This window comes from Perognathus longimembris, chromosome 7 (assembly GCF_023159225.1).
Source record: "Perognathus longimembris pacificus isolate PPM17 chromosome 7, ASM2315922v1, whole genome shotgun sequence".
Classification (NCBI taxonomy): domain Eukaryota; kingdom Metazoa; phylum Chordata; class Mammalia; order Rodentia; family Heteromyidae; genus Perognathus; species Perognathus longimembris.
In genome coordinates, this window is record NC_063167.1 from 35443266 (window position 1) to 35460575 (window position 17310).

A 17310-nucleotide genomic window follows, 5' to 3' on the forward strand; every position below is an offset into this window, starting at 1 on the left:
TTTCCTCTATGAAATGCAGTCTCTAGACTTCAACTCCACTGAGAGTGCTCAGGAACTCTTCCTTATTAATAATGGACATTATTACTTTAAACCATCTCCCAGCTGTCTATAGAGGTGGGCAGGCAGGGTCTGACCAGGGGCAATGGAAAGGTTGAAGTCCCCATAGTGGAGCACAAAGCTCTGTGTTTCGGGAAGTCTGGGTCTGTCCTTCACCCCAAGAATACTTGGCTCCCTGATTCAGAGGGGACGAGAGAGGGTAGTTGTGGCAGGTGCGTGTGTGGCAGTGGTGGAAGGAGGCACACACACTGTCCAGTCTTTAGTCCCGCTCAGCTCAGAAGTTGAGTACCTTACTTTCTGAGAATAGCTCCCTGCTGACGCTTGGATCCAGTCTAGTCCCCAGTGCCTCAGTTTCATCCTCTGTGGCTTGGAGCTGAGGAGTAGAGTCTGCAGGGTAAGCAGTAAGCAGACTGGGGGCCAGGAAGCAGCCACGGCCATGTGACTACAGACAAGGTTGGGAAAGAGCAGATGACACTCCCTAGGATCACTTAACATCAAGGACACAGCACCAGGTCCTCAGCTTTTCCTTCTGTACAGCACAGCAGCCTTTTCAATGGAGGCTGGAAAAAGGTGGCCTCCTGTGGAAGGACTACCTAGACAAGAGCGGACCTTCCTCACTCTTCAGGCCGGAAATCTGTAGCCCACGAAAATACTGCTGGGCACCATCCTCCCCATCAGAATAGAAAGCGTAAGGGAAGCTTTTGGGCTTTAGATGAGGAGGACCTGAGCAAATCCAGCACTATTAGCGAAGTCACATCTCCTCTCTGAACCTGTGCTGCAACATCTTTAAATGGGAAGAATAAAACAAAAAACAAAACAACAACAAAAGACAGCCCTCACATGTCACATGTTGTGAGTAGCAAAGCTAAAGGCAGCAAACTGCCCAACGTGTTCCTAGGCATGGGGACCAGCCAATAACTCAATATCTATTGCTAGTAAATCCTTAGGGGGAGACAAGGTTCTTCTATGTCCAACACAAGACTGGCAGAGTGAAGGATCTGAGACAGACAGAGGGGAGCTCACGGGCTGGAGGACAGTCAGGAAGGGCATTGTGCCAGGCCTCCAGAGATGGGATTGGCCTGGATGTGCGGGGAGGTGTCCTCAGCCTCTAAGAGCTGGGGTCTCCAGGCCGGACTCCATACCTCACACCCTCCCCCAGCTCCAGGTCTGTCTTCCTGGAACACTGTGGGCCTGGGGGCATGCCTGAGCTCCTTCTCCCTAGGACTAGGAGAGCATCTGCTAGGTTCCACCCAGAGGGGCACTTGCTCCATCAACTCATGGAGGTTCTCACTCTCTTCCTCTTGCCAAGGAGGAAAGCTACCAACTCAGCTGCCTGCAGGTAACTGGGCAGAAAGAACCCCAGCAGCTCTGGCCCAGTTGCAGCTCTGACTGCTAGCGGGCCTCAGAAACTAGGAGCTCCCAGGGGGGACTCAGGCCCATAGGGCCCTGGAAGGCTAATGGAAGATGTTTGGCGAACACTCCTATGGCCTTCTGGGACTAGCCCATGGGCACAGATTTGAGCTTAGAATCAAGGGAAGCTTGAGGCCCTCTGGCACAGCCATAGTGGCTTCCAGCACAGCCAAGAAGAAAGGAACTGAAAGCTAAAGAGTCCCTGTTCCTTCTAGGGCCCCAGGCTACTAGGCTGTTCACAAAGACCAACCAGTTCTATTGGACTTGCTTCTTCCCTAACTCCTCCATAGACTGCTTTTTGCTACCACCAGGCCATGCTGAGGCTGAGTGACTTGGGACCACTCCATAGAAACTCACAAACCCTTTGGCTAAGACCAGGAGCCTTGAGAAACAGTGGCTCCAAGGTCGCTGAAGAAGGGTAGGGCTAACAACTCCCACAGCCAGGTGCCCAGGGCCTTCAGTGAAACAAAGACTCCTCCCTACTGCCTTCTGCTCACCACGCACAGGCTCTCAGTCCTCACATCTCTGAGAAGAAGGGAATGAGGCCACCCAGTGCTATTAGATCAGGAGGTGACAACGGGGGGTCGAGGGGGGTGGACCAGGTATGTCTGATCCAAGGCTGTACTGGATTGAAATTTCAACCTTGGTCCTTAGGTCGGGGGAGGCTCCCTAGAGGAGGAGACAGCCGGACCCAATCTTTTAAGATAACAAAATGATCATAGCCAGTGAGGAAGCAGGAAGAGAAGGAGGTCCCTGCTCCTCACTAGTCCTATGACAAGATTCCCCACATATGTAACCAAGCATTGGGCACATAAGAAGGCACAGGCTCTATGCTTATGTGTTTCATTTAAAACTCAGAACTTAGCCAGTTCCTTAGCCAGATAATTAAGGTTGTCATAGAGTTGTCCCATTTGACAGACTAGAGGAGCCCTGGGCACTAAGTGTGAGACCTTGGCAACGTGCCTGCCCTTTAGCAAGTGCTCAGTGCTACCCAGTTTATGGTTATCACTCTGCAAGTAAAAGCCTGGCCAGAGACCAGAATCCTGCTTCTACCTCCAGACACACACCAGGAGCAACAGAAAAACAAGGTCCAGGCACCAGCTGGTCTACGTGCCCCAGGTCCACAGCCAGCCAGGAATCCTGCCAGACTTCCCCTTCTTGGGCCTGGCCCTCCAGCTTCCAGCCCTTTCCTCCACTTTGAAGGTCCTCTGAGCTGGAAACTCAAGCCCCAAGAGTTCTTCCCTTTCCCATCCTGCCAGCTCTATCTCTAAAGGACACATACTGTGGCTAAGGATAAAGATTTAAAAGATCTCAGAGTTCCAGATCTAACCCATGGAACAGTCATGTCACCTTTACAGCCTCAGTTGTCCTCTACATTGTGAAGAGCTGGCCATCTCCATTTAAATGTTAAGTACTGAGGGAGTAGTATTAGCTACCAGCTTTCAGGGGACTAGCTTACCTGGCCCCTCCTCCAGGAAGTTCTTCTTGGCTTCCTCAACACAAAAAGCCTGCCAGGCCATCAGCCTCCGGATTACTCAGGAGCTGTGCTCTGGCCTCATTGGGAGCTTGAACTCAGTTTGCCTTACACAGACATTACTTACAAATTCCATCTCCCAACATGTAGCCCAGAGGTAGAGAGGCCAGGCCCCTTCAGGCATACAGTATGCACCAAGGCAGGTGGCAATAGTAGGTGGAGGCTGCTCAGGGAGGAGCCAGAAGCCTGGAGGACAGAACAGGGATGGCCTGTCCATCTGGACAGGTGGCCCAGAATGGGGAGCCTTAGTGGCAAAGGAGATTTATTAAGACCTTAGCGAGCCAAGTGCTGGTGGATGGCGCCTATAATCCTAGCTACTCAGAAGTCTTAAGATCTGAGGATTGAGGTACAAAGTCAGCCTGGGTAAATGAATTCTCAAGACATTCATCTTCAATTAACCAATAAATGTGGCTCAATAAAAGTGGCAGAGCACCCTGAGTTCAAGCCCCAGGACAAATATAGACACAGACAGACAGACAGACAGACAGATAGATAGATAGATAGATAGATAGATAGATACCTTAGTAGTGGGCACCCTCCCCCTTTCCCCTCTTCTTTCATCTTTCCTGGGAAAAGCCTTCCTTCATCTACTGTGTAGTAGGACAACTATCCTGTATAGCAGATAAGGAAGTAGGCTCAGTATGACTTTTCTGATCAATAGAGTGTTGCCATCACCCTGTCTAACCCAAGCCCTTTCCACTGACAGCTAGTGACTTAGGCAATAACTATGCCTATCCACAATTCTACTCCACCCACATACGGGTCACCAGACTTCTTTTCACCCCACATGGGATTACCCAAAAGCCACTCTGTTACTACTCTATCTTTCCCAGAGCACCCCCGCCCCCTGCACAGATGAAAAGCAAAAGGCCTAATACCTAGCATACAGCTTTCTAGCTTCTAGATCCTTCCATATCACACCGCAGCAGTCAGTGCCCTAAGCTAGGATGCAGGCAGAGATCTTGACAATTTCTGAAAATCTGGGCTGTGTCATCCTAGGCAAATCACTCAACCACTCTGAGCCTGTGTCCTTATCTATAAAGCAGAATGAAAAGAAAAGCTTCCTGTCTGAATTCACAACCACTTTCTCAGACTGATGTTATAAAGAGCCAAGGAGAAGGCAGGGATTCAGCTCAGTTAGTCCAGGAACTCTTCCTATTTCCCCACCCCTACACCTCAACACCATCTTCTAAGGACACCAGAATAACTCCCAGGCATTTGGCACAACCACAGCCATTTTCATAATTTCAGAGTAACTAGCGGATGGTCAGGGTCCTGATTAGCTAAGGACTCTGGGAGCAGATGCTTAAGTTCAGGCTCCTACTCAGCAATTCAGCCACATGGCTCTAGTAACTGAAGCCCTGAGTGTCTCAGCATTAGGTCTGTACAAGAGGGAAGAACAGAGGAGTTCATATAAGGTACCTATCAGCTCAGTGTCCTGCACAGTTAGTGGCCAGCTTATGTCTCATTACTTCTAATGACACTTCTAGAATTATTCTTCAACACAGTCTGGTGAAGCCACCTAGGCACCAATTACCAGCCCAAGTGATCGGGGGAGTGGGGAAACTGAGGCAAGTGGAAACAAAGCAACCAAGTCACAGGATCCACCCTAGGCTAGGTCAGAGTGATTGCTAAGGCTGACTGGCAAAAAAAAAATAATAATAATAAATAAAAATCAAAAGAACGCAAGTACTCAACAGACAGTGTGCTGTCCCAAAGTCATCTACTCCCTTCCAGTGCAGGGTAGGTCAGTGTGTTTCTGCCCTTAGGTGCCCTCCTTCCTTGCCCCTGTGCTTCCAAGCTGGTGGGTTGGCCTGATCCCGCGTGGGTCCTGACAGCACACTGCTGGCCTGGGTAATAATAAATGAATAACTGCCCTGTCTCTGTTTCTGGAAGAGACACATTTTTCTGTTCCTGGAATTACCTTAACTTCCTTACAGGGACTGCTTGCTCTCTCCTCCACAGATCCCAGCAACCCCGCGCACGGGAGAGGGAACTTAAAAGTCAGTTGTGCCCGGGGTTGTGCAAACAGCACGTTGAGCAAAAGCAGTGGCAGTGGAGGGTTCACGCTCCGCCTTGGGCTCCTATTGCCCCTTCCAGGAAACAAACTCTTGCTCATGGTCCCCTCCTTCCTGGTGGCCCCATGACGTACAGCCAGGCAGGGCAGGCAGGGGAGCCTGGTTGGAGGGTGGTTCAAAAGGTCTTCACCGTGACTCGACAGAAAAGCAGCGGGAGGCGGCGCCGTGCACCTTCCATCCGGAGGATGCACGCGGGCGGTGCTCCCAGGGCGGGGCCCCGGCAGCCAGGGCTGCAGAATACTACACACCCGCCCTCTCCACGATTGGTGGCTCCGGCCACGGAGGCCTGTGGGGTGGTCCCTGCCTAGCCAATCAGGGGACCCGGGGAGCCCGTTCATTCACAAAAAAACCCGAGCAGGAAAAGGAGCGCGGTGCGGCCCTGCGCGGCGTGGAACTTTGAGTCACGCGCATGGCCCGTGGCGCGCAGGTGGGAGACCCGGAGGACAGACAGGGTCGCCGGTGGGTGGACGCTTGCAGGGACGGCTGCGTCCCCGCCCACAGTTCCCGAGCCCCAGAGCCCAGCGCGCCCCGGGGCGCACTGCCCTGGGCTCCACCCTCCTGCAGCCCTGCGCCCGCCCGAGGAAAAGAGGCGAGGCCGAGAGCAGGTGGCCCCGTGGAGGCGGCAGCCACGTGGAAACGGAGCGTGGCGCTGCCCGCGCCCCCCACTGTTCCGCCCTCCCTGGCCTGAGCGCCAGGGGCCGGCCACTCACGGCAGTCGTCCTCGTCACTGTTGTCCGAGCAGTCGTCGTCCTCGTCGCATCTCCACACCGAGGGGATGCAGCGCCCGTTCCGACACCGGAACTGGTCCACTTCGCACTCCTTGGCCGGCCCTGTGGGAGTCGGGGGCGGGGGGGTGGAGGGGGGGGATCGTGAGGTGGGTCAGCAGGTTCGAATCCTGCTCTCCACCACGCAGCCCCGGACGCCAGGGATCCGCCGCTGTGGCGAAGAAAAGGGATGATGCTAGCGATCTTGAGGGGTTGGGGGGCCTCGGACACCTTTGATCCAGGGGGAGGGATGGGGGCCCGGGTTTCTCGGATGACGGGCCTCTCGGTGGCACGGCAAGGAAAGCTCGTATTTACGAGTAGGTGACACGCGACTTGGATACACCTCCCAACCTCCAGACACACTTCGGCCGCACACATGGCCCGTAGTCAACAGACCCGCGCGGACACAGCTCGCGGGGAGCCCGGGTCCACGCGCGACACACGCGCTTGGCGCCCGGGCGCACCCCCTCCCCTCCACCAGCCATCTCCCCGCCCCTCGCCGGGGTCCTCCGAAACGCATTGTCAGGAGGGGAGGCTGCGAGGCTGCGCTGCTCCGCGCGGCCGAGCGGCTTGTCAGCCTCCCCCTCTCCCCCCGGGCTGTGAGACGGTGCACGGCCACCGCCGCCGCCACCTCCCGCAAAGTTCCCGGCCCCCCCACCACCACCCTCCGCGCCCATCCTTCAAGAGCCGGTGCCCGCAGGGCAAAGCTCCTCGCGCGAGGAGCCGCGGGCGGAGCAGCCGGGGAGAAGCCGGCCACCGCCGGGGCCAGAAAAGCGCCTTCCTCCCGGGCACCTCGCCGCAGCCCACCCTCCGCCCCCCGCCCCGACCTCCAGGCCGCGCTTTGTTGGCGGCGCGGAGCCGGGCCCCGGACTCGCTGAACGCACCTTGGCCGCCAGGCAGCGGATCCGCCGCCGCCGCCGCCGCCGTGAGATGCTGGAGCAGCAGCAGCATCGCCAGCGGCCGGAGCGCGCCCCGTTCCGGGCGGCCCATGGCGGGCCCGGGGCACCGGCCGCCGCGCCCCGCGCCCCCTGCACCGCTGCCGAACCTCAGCCCGCCGAGTCCTCACCGCGGCGCCGGGGCTGCCGCTGCCCCCGCCGCCGCCGCCGCCGCTGCCGCCCGCCCCGGCTCCTCGGCTGCATTTCAAGCAGGTTCGGTGACGCTCGGCGGCGGGGCGGGCTCAGGCTGGGCGCGCGGCCCCGGCCCAGGGCTGCCGCCGCCGGCGCGCGCGCTCCCTCCCGCCGCAGCCTCCGCCCCGCGCTCCGCCCGCCGCCGCCGCCTCCTCTCCTCCTCCCCCTCCCCGCCCTCCGTGGCCGCGCTCGGCGATCCCACTCGCGGCCCGCGGGAGAGCTGGGCGCCGCGGACCAGGGGGTGAGCCCGGCCAGGCCCCTTGCCCCCTGAAAAGAAGCAGGTCCGGGGAAAGCAGCTCGGGCTTCAGGGAGGAGGTGACAAGCTGATCCCGAGGGGGAAGGGGGCGCGCCAAAGAATAGCCAGCCACAGGCCAGTGTGCGGTGTGCGGTGTGCAGCTGGGCGAGTGGGTGGGACCCCAAGCTGTTCTGATGAGAGAGAAGCTGGGGTTCTGGGCAGGACCTCTGCGCCTGTCCTGGCTGCTCTCAATGCCCCTATCTATGTATCTTTGTGTTACATTCTCGGGTGGTCACAGGCGAGGGTGTGAGGCACAGTGAACACTGTTGTTCGTCCACATGTAGTCTTCCCCACTGACCTGGGCAGAGGAGCAATCAGGGGGCCCGCGGGGATGACGAGGTGATCCCTACTGTGATGGAGAAAAGGCAAGAAACTGTGTGTATGGGGGTTGGATGTTCTCCCACACAGGATCTCCACTGTAAGGAGCCACAACCTGTATACCCCACTGGCCCTGGCACAAGGGAGAAGGGACGGCCTCTGGAGCACAACAGCCCCACTCACCCCCTTCACGGTGTGGGGTGTGGAAGACAGAGCATGCGACTACACTTCACTCACCTGCTCATCAGCACGGCCTTATGTTGCAACCTTCTTGAGAGAATGAGGTTTGAGGGCATTGACCACCAACCAGAACCAGCTTGCAGGTGCAAGGCTTTGGTTAGGTCACTCTTCCCCTTTCTCCTTCCCAGAAGGCCAGGAGCTATGAACCCTAGGCCTGGAAACCACCCTAGCTCAGCAGACTCCAGAGTCTCTTGACTCCCCTCAAAAGACAGCCAGTGGTGATGACTGTGGCCCCTCCACAGGGAAAGGACATTGACCCTAATCAAGAGACCCTGGGAGATCCTTCTATCATCCCTTGGTCATCCAGTCACTCTACAGGAATACCCAGGCCCTGATCTCATTCTTGGGGTGCTGACCTGGCTGGGGCCAGCCAGAGAGATCCCTGTTCAGTACAGACAGATCATTAACAATGAAATGGTCATAAAGACTTATGGAGTACCTACTATAGGTCAGACATTGTTCAGGGCTCAGTGAAGTAGATAACATCCCTCCAAGCCTTCCTACAGCTTGTATCTTAGTTGGGAGAAACAGAAGAAGCAAGAAAAAAAAAAAGATTATTTCAGAGCATCATACTTGCTATGGTAAAAATAAGTTGGGGTGATGTGAGAATATGGGGTACCTTTTAGAGAAAATGTGTTGTTTCACTGACTGGCAAGAAGGAACCTGGTCACATGAAGATTGGGTGTCAGGGAATTCCTAGGAGAGTGAATGCAATATAGAAGCTTCATGGTGGGCTAAAGGCTGGTGATTGGGTACACAGCATGGAAGGGCTTTGCAGGCCACATGATGTCCACTGTAGCATAGTGGTAGAAGCACGCTTGGGCTGGGGAACCTGGAATGGACCCCTCCTGTAGCCAGGGATTGAACTAGGCCTCTCTGCCCCGGTCCCACTCTGCTGTCTTAGGAAAGTCCTCTCAGACATCAATTACCCATCTGTAAAACAGAAGAAATAATAGTCTTAAAGGTTCATTCTAGCTCTAAGACTTGGGCATGGAGAAGTTCAGAGGCAGCAAACAGGTTAAGAGCACTGACCTAGCCTGTCAACAGCACACAGGACCACTCTAAGGGCTCTATTAGATGAGATTGTGTGTGAGCAGCATCCAGAATACAGTCAGTGCACAATAAATCATAGATTGTTACTATGATGCAAACATAATTTCTTGTTCAAAAATGCAGGATGGCTTCCCAACACCAGAATACAACTTGAGCCTAGGCATCTTCCCAGCCCCAGCCCCCAGGAAGCCTTTGCTTACATCATCTACCCTCATGTCAAATTGCCAGAATGGGCTAATCCATCCCTCCACAGCCCCCTCAGCAGAGGCTCTCCTGACTTCCCTTGCTTCATCTTGTCCCCCACAGTCTCTGGCTCCCATTTGTCTCAGCCTGGATCACCCTGTGCTGAGATCAGCTGTGTGTGTCCCTTTCCCCTAGTCAGTCCCTGGGCTCTTTTTGCATGGGACCCAGCCCTCCTTATCTCTGAGTCTCCATCCCAGACACCAGGGTTAGTCTCTGTCTTTAGGTAAGAGGAGTGTGTTTTCAGAGGATAAATATGAAGCTTGGCACATAACAAGTATTAGATGATATTTGAGTAAGGGGAAAAGATAAAAAGACCACTTCAAATAATAATGACAGCTTACACTTACTGTATACTAATGGGAGTTGGGCACTGTTCTGAGTGCCTCAGTTTCTTGTGCCCTTCATCAATCTTCAATCCCTCAATCTCTAGGCAGCAGGCTTTTCTTCATCCTGTTTTATAAGTGGGAAAATGATAGAGGCCACACAGCCATGAAATGATTAGAGCCAGCATCTAACCCAAACAACGAACTGGGAATTATCCAGGCACCTAAGTTGACTTATTACTGTAAAGGCGGGAGGGAAAAGGCCCAGCCTGTAAGCCTAGGATATCAAAGGGACAAGAGGTCCTGGAATGGCTTCTGCCACCCAGGTAACCCCCTGTCCTGACCCATCTTTTTTGAGGCATAGGCTGACTTAAGCATATGGATCCTGCCTGCTTATACATTTCAAGAGAAAAATCCCCAAACCCCAGTGCACTGAGTTCTGCATAGATAGACATAGGTGACCCTCCAGCTGCTGTGAGTCTGGCCCCTGCCCCTGCTATACCTCCATGTCCAGCCTCAGAGTCACCAGAGGCTCAGCAGTCCTGTTCTTCACTCTACCTCTAAGAACTAAGCTTCAGGCCTTTGCCAAACTGCAATCTTTGCCTATGTCACTCTAGTGCAGCTACCCTTTATCCATCCTTGGAGCCTCCATTCCTATGTCTGCCCTTCTGGGGAGGAGCTTGGACTGCATAGGGAGACCCTATCTCAAAAGAAAAGCCAGGCACTCGTGGCTCACACCTGTTATCCTAGCTACACAGGAGGCTAAGATTGGAGGCTTCTGGTTCAAATCCAGAGCAGGCAGAAAAGTGTGTGAGTCTCTTATCATAGCTTAGTATTTGCACACAATTTGGGCATATTCTCCTCAGTAGTCATTTCTAGACCATTTAGAAAACCTAATACAATGCACATGCTATGTAAATTGTTGCTGTATTGTGTTGTTTAGGACTAAGGACGAGAAAAAAAAGTTTGTACATGTTCAATATAGAGGCAATTTTTTCTCATATTTTTCTATCCATGGTTGGTTGAATCTGGGGATGCGGAACCCATGGAAATGAAGAGCCAACTTGATTTTCCTTAAATGCTTTCACTTAGTAAACTCAGCTTCATCCACAGCCATAATCTCCATGAAATCACAGGTTTGATATGATAATTGCATTTTCCAATACACATGAAAATGAATGTGTGGCTATGCTAGCAAACAATGGGCCTGTGTCCATGCAAATGTGCATCCTCTCTCAATGCCATGCTCTGAGCGCCCCCATTTGTCCTGGGGAGTGGCATGGAGTGCAGAAGCCATGACTACACTAACAATGATGATGATCAGTGTTCCTCAAGGTGACCCTTCAGTGTTCCTGAAGGTGACCCAAGCCCTGGGTCACAGAACCTTCTAGAGGAGCAGCAATTTCCAGTTTGCTTTTGATTCAGGTTACTTTTTGCTTTCTATTCTTAAAGTTGCACCTAGTTGAAAGATCCAAATCATTTGCAAGGTTTTGTAATAAACATTAAGTTGTTCACTCCATTCCTTCTCCCCAGAGGCTACTGCTTTCTCCTCCTACCTGAATCCTCTGAAACTTGCTGCCATGTCATTAAAATTACTCCTCTCTCTCTCTCTCTCTCTCTCTCTCTCTCTCTCTCTCTCTCATCTTCAGCTTTAGGCACTATCTTTTCACTTCTCACTGTGAAAATGAGGACTTAGCTCTCAAACACATTCCAACACCACCCAAATATACCTCCTCCCTGAATCATACCCATTACTCATCCTTCCAATGTTATTGTGACTGCCATTTGAAAGGTTTTTAAATGTTAAAAATATTGGTATTATTTATGTCTTGTTTTTGTACAATCTTCCTGCCTCAGACTCCTATGTGCTGGGATTATAGGTGTGAGCTACCACATTCAGCCTTAGTTTTAATTCTTTGCAGAATCACTATGCTGTTTCCCATAGTGACAGTGCCATTTCATTTCCCCACCAATAGTGTGCGGCATTACAATTTCTCCCCATTCTGGCCAACACTTATTATTATTTCTGGGTTCTGTTTGCTTGTTTTTATACTAGCTCTCCTAATAGATGCGAGAGGTTTTGTTTGTTTGTTTTCATTATGGCTTTAATTTCACTTCCTGAGTGATTAGTGGTGGTGTTTGTTTCATGTGTTTATTGGACACATGTGCTGATTGGGTATTTGGTTATGTTGTTTTGAAGAAATGTCTATGAAAGTCCCATTTGTAAATTTTATTTATAAATTGGGTTTAGTTTTTTGTTTTTTGCTTACTGAATTGTAGGAATTCCCTTATTTCTTGATAGTAGCCCCTTGTCAGATGTTTTCTTGGAAATCTTTTCCCCATTCCTTTAAAAATTTTTTTATTTTACTTTATTGTAAGGGTGATATCAGAGGGGTTACAGTTGCACAAATAAGGTAATGAGTACATTTCTTGTCAATTATGGTTGCTCCCTCCCTTGTTTAACCCCCTCCCCGCCTTTCCCATTCTTTGGGTAACCTTTTTCTTCTGTTGGTCCTTTGCTATGCTGAACTTTATAATTTTGATGTGGTGCAACTTATCTACTTTCTCCTTTGTTGCTTGTGCTGTCATATCCTGCAGAGATTTTTATGTGATCACAACAGAATAAAGAATAGTCACAGTGTGTTGTGATTGATGTGTTCTCCTGGATAACTTTGTGTTTTTCCAGGAGTAAATAATTGATAATGTTGGGAGGGAGGTATTACTTTCTGCTTAGATTTCTAATTATTTATCCTTTATTCCTTCCTACAAAATCCATCATTTGTGTGGACGGACTTGTAGTAGAGTCTTGCACAGCAAGTACTCTGCTAACTTACTTTGTGCAGATTGTTGATGTCTCCATCCTGGAGTGGCTGGTGACCAGGTCAGGGAATGCTCTGCACTTTTCTCTCCTGTGTTAGGGCCCTTACTGGTCTAGCTTCTATATTGCTTGGAGGAGACACCTGCTAAATGGAGGTGCTATGGTTCACATGCTTCAAAACACATTGTTGGGGGCTGGGAATATGGCCTAGTGGCAAGAGTGCTTGTCTTGTATACACAAGTCCCTGGGTTCGATTCCCCAGCACCACATATATAGAAAATAGCTAGAAGTGGCGCTGTGGCTCAAGTGGCAGAGTGCTAGCCTTGAGCAAAGAGAAGCCAGGGACAGTGCTCAGGCCCTGAGTCCAAGGCCCAGGACTGGCAAAAAAACAAAAAAAACACATTGTTGGCCTTACACTCTTATGATGAGGTTTGAGAAGGAAGAGACTTAATCTGACTGTGGGGTTTAGGGATAAATCCTTCAGTTGGTGATTAGATAAGGTTCTCAGAGCAGAACCCTGTGATTGAATCCTGGTGGCTTTCTAAGAAGAAACAGAGAAGCCTGGCTCAGTGGCTCAAACCAATAATCCTAGCTACTTGAGAAGCTGAAATAGAAAGGATCATAGTTTGAAGTCAGCCTGAGCTAAAAGCTTGTAAAACTCCATCTCACCTATAAAAAAGCTGGGTACGGTGGTACCATCTTATCATCTCAACTATGCAAGAAGTGTATATAGGAAGATCTTGGCCTACCTTCACCTGGACATAAACACAAAACCGTATGCACAAGACTCTACTTGAAAAACACCTAAAGCAAAAAGGGCTAAGGGCATGAAGCAAAAAGGGCTAAGGGCATGAAGCAAAAAGGGCTAAGGGCATGGTTCAAATGATAGAATGTTTGCCTAGCAAGTGGGAGAATTCAAAACTAATACTACCAAAAAAAACGGGGAGGGGAGTGCCTGGAGAGACACAATAAGAGAGACACACTTTGCATGGCTGTTCCTTGTCACTCACCATGGATGCCCTGTGCCCTCTGCTGCTCTGGGACTGTGCCAGCAAGGTCAAGGTCATTGCCCTATGCAGCCCCTTACCCCTGAACCAGAGCTGTGAGCCAAAATAAACCTCTCCAATAAGACTCATCACTATTAGGTTATTAATGAGACAACCCCACTGACACTTTTTCTTTTTGGTGTGTGCCAGTCCTGGAGCTTGAACTCAGGTCCTGGGCACTGTCCCAGAGCTTCTTGTGTTCAAGGCTGGTGCTCTACCACTTAAGCCAGAGTTCCATTTCTGACTTTTTGGTGGTTAATTGGAGCTAAGAGTCTCACAGATTTTTCTGCCTGGGCTGGCTTCAAACCATGATCCTCAGATCTCAGCCTCCTGTGTAGCTAGGATTATAGGGTGAGCTATCAGCACCCAGCCTGCACTTTCTTTTCTTATTTTCTCTCTCCATTCTGGAATGTTTCTTCTTCAATTCTCTGCAGAATTAAAAAAAAATTCTCTTACATTTCTAAGAGTGCTTTGTTTTCTGACTACTCTTTTTTAATTTTTGGTATTATCTTGATCTTTTACATGGATGTGATGTTATTTCTTTGGAGGCTTTATGTTGCATCTGCCCTAGTCTCTGCTCCCTCCAAGGTAATTTTTCCCCCTGAATCTTTGAAAACACCACAAGCTGGGAGAATATATCACAGCTTAAATAATGAACAAAGCATTACTACAGAGAACATATATTTTTTTTTAAATTTTTACAAGTCTTTAAAAAGACAAAAGGGCAGTAACTCTGTTGACGGCATTTCTCAGAGGTAGAGCATCTGCTTAGCACACATAAGGCCCAGTGATGCAAAAAACAAAACAAAGAAACTAGCTGAGTGTGGTGTGGTGGCCTATGCCTGAATCTTCAGCACCTGGAGTCTGAGGCAGCCTGAACTACATAACAAGCCTGTCTCAACAAAACAACAGAATAACAACAACAAAAAGATGACAAACAACTAAAGGTGCTGGATGCTAGTAGATCATGCCTGTAATCTTAGTTACTCAGGAGGTGAGATCTGAGGATCATGGTCTCCAATAAACTACTCAAAAAAGAAAGCCAGAAGTTGTGGGGAAAGCCACCAGGAGAGATCACACAGACACAGAATACAGCCAAAAGAAAGTCTTTATTACCTTCCAGGACTACACTGGGGAGTTGGGTGCCCCCAAAGTGTAGTCCTGAGTTCCCTTTTAGGGTTGCTTTTAAGGAAAAATGTACATCCTTGTTTGCTTAGGGGTAGGGATGGAAAGACCCTAATGGTTCTTTCCTGCAGGTGCAAGCCAAGCATGAAGTTATGGAAGGTAGACAATACTGCAAGCAAGCTGTGAAGGCAGCATGACCTGTTTCTGTGATTTGTCTCTATGACTCGCTAACTAGGAACATAAATGGAACACTGGCTACATAGATCTTTAAAAGTCAAACAACAAAGAACCAATCTCATGGGTGGGGTGCAGTCCTTTCTTTAAGACAGAGTCACAAAAGCAAAATGGAGTGACAAAAGAGTAAACTCTAAGATGATGAAGTTTGATAAACCCTGCTACAAAGTGGAGCTCAAGTGGTAGAGAGAGCAAAAAATCAGCTTAGGTCCAAGCCACACACACACACACACACACACACACACACACACACACACACACGGCATTTTTCTATTTTACAAATAGAAAATAAATATGAAAAGATCTGATAGAATCCAGGAAACTGCAAGTTAAGATCACAGAGAAGAATGACATTGCCCCATTCATAAGGAAACGAAAGAACTTGGAAAAAATTATACTAAGTGAAGTGAGCCAGACCCAAAGAAACATGGAGTCTATGGTTTCCCTCATAGGGAATAATTAGCACAGGTTTAGGCTAGTCACAGCAGAGGATCACAAGAGCCCAATAGCTATGCCCCTATGAACGTATAAGATGACGCTAAGTGAAATGAACTCTATGTTATGGAAACAAGTGTTATATCACTGTTGTAATTACTTTCAACATGCCATGAGAAACTGTAGCTTCTATTGTTGATGATCCTTTTGTATCTTCTTCCTGTGGTTGTACCTGCGCTATCACTGTATCTCATCTGAGTACCCTGGATACTGTATAAACTGGTATTAGAACTAGGGAAGTGAAAGGGAATATCAAAATCGAGAGACAAAGGATCAAAAGACAAATGACTCCAAAAACAATACTTGCAAAACCATTTGGTATAAACCAACTGAACAATTCATGGGGGGAGAGGGAAAGGGGGAAGGAGAAGGGGGGAATGAGGGAGGAGGTAACAAATAGTACAAGAAATGTACCCAAGGCCTAATGTATGAAACTGTAAAAAAAAAAAAAAAAAAGAAATTGAAAAAAAAATCACAGAGAAATTTCCCACAGAATAAGAGCCTGACAGTAACAAGTACTGGTGGAGTGTGAATCAACATGCATTCTTTAAAGACATGGTGTCACTTTGTAACCCAGGCTGGCCTTGACTTGCCTTCTTCCTGCCACAGCTACCAGGTGTTAGGACTACAGGGATGTACTACCACACCTGGCAGACAGGCGTGATGCAGGTCCACACAGGTTCACTGATATCCCTTCTGTGTCAGGCCTAGTGCTGTGTGCTATTTGGGGGCTCAGCCCCAACCCTGCCTCCTAGAAGCCATCAAAGCGGGGTGTGACAATGGCCTAACAGAGGGTGTAGCACAAATGTAGCACTGGAACAGGGTGCCTGGAGCTGAGTTGTGGAAGTTAAGCTGAGTAGGTGAGTGGAAAGAGTGTGCTCCCCAGCCTCAGGTGCTATCTTCATGAACAGCAAAGAAAACAGCAAGCAGTGCTACAGCAAAGAATTTTAACAATGGGCCTGGATATGGTGACCATCATTTCTGCCCATACCCCTCCTTTAAGAGCCCAGTTTCACAGTATGACAGTCTATTTTCTGTTGCAATAACAGGATGCCTGAGACTGGATGATTCATAAAGAAAGGAGGATTATTTATCCCACCATTCTGAAGGCTAAGAAGTTCAAGATGTAGTAGCTACATCTCCGGAGGGACTTGTGGTGTGCTACAATGTGGTGAATGAGATGTCACGTGGAAGGGGGTGGTGAGTGGGTACATTGGGACGAGAGGGAGGGGACCAAAGACCTGACCTGATTTCTAACAAACCAGCTCTTGTGAGTCTAATCCAGTCTTACAAGAACTAATCCAGTCTGGAAAGACAATATTAATCCATCTTACAGGCCCACTGCTTCCTTACACTGCTATACTACACTGACAACCAAATTTCATCCTGAGTTTCGGTAGAAAGAAGCTACAGAATTCATAGTCAAACCACAGCTTAAAGCCATTGTCATCTTAGCAAGTTAAACTAAGAAACCCAGTCTTCCAGTGGGTCCAAGAAAATGACGTAGGTTGGTGAGCCTGTCATCACACTGGGTGCTCTTTGGCAGGGATCTTAGAGGCCCGAAGCCTGCAGCATCTCACCAAGCTTCCTGGCACAGTTAGGACCAAACTGAGGTCCACAGTTTGAGATATCAAATCCAACAGGACAGGATCTGCCCAGCCATATCCAGAATCCCAGAAGAAGGGCACCTCTGTGACCAAGAGGACCCACCCGTGAGGGTCAGGCCCAAGACAGCTTCATGCATCCTGCAGCCTGAGCTCTGACTTCTCAAAGCGGTCTTGCTAGCTGTCAAAGGCAATCAGCCTAGCACAGAGGTTCTTGACTTTAAGCTTTTTCCTGTCATAATCTTTTAAACTCTTGGCGCCAGCATGTTCTCCTTCAGGGCACAAGAGAGTCTGAGATTCTCCACTCCTTCAGGTCAGGGGTTTGAGAGCTTGGACTCCCACAGAAACCTGCTAGGAACTTAGCCATAGCCAGTTAGTTTCCAGATGTGGCATCAAGGGTACTGATAAGAGCAGCCACCGTGTTTCACGGTGCCCCTCCACACTCCTTCAGGCCTGGAGCCCCTCACTGGCATGTGGAAGTGGGTAGATTTCCAGAAGGAAGGCCAACTGTCCTAGCAACCACTAGGCCTCCCCAGACACCAGGAG

General features: G+C 50.0%; 1 protein-coding gene across 10 annotated transcripts in view; it reads right to left on the reverse strand.

Moving 5' to 3' along the window:
* The window catches only part of Lrp8 (LDL receptor related protein 8), a 70841-nt gene extending 63854 nt beyond the window's left edge, over nt 1–6987 (reverse strand). For 9 of the 10 annotated variants that reach the window (XM_048351348.1, XM_048351347.1, XM_048351344.1 and 6 more), the window contains exons 1-2: nt 6728–6833; nt 5790–5909 (exon numbers count right to left, since the gene is read on the reverse strand). In XM_048351348.1, the coding sequence (XP_048207305.1) occupies nt 5790–5909; nt 6728–6833 (226 nt within the window). Of the gene's footprint in view, nt 1–5789; nt 5910–6727 lie in introns of all 10 variants that reach the window. The other variant, XM_048351343.1, reaches the window with a different exon arrangement.
* Between the last annotated feature and the right edge of the window lie 10323 nt (nt 6988–17310).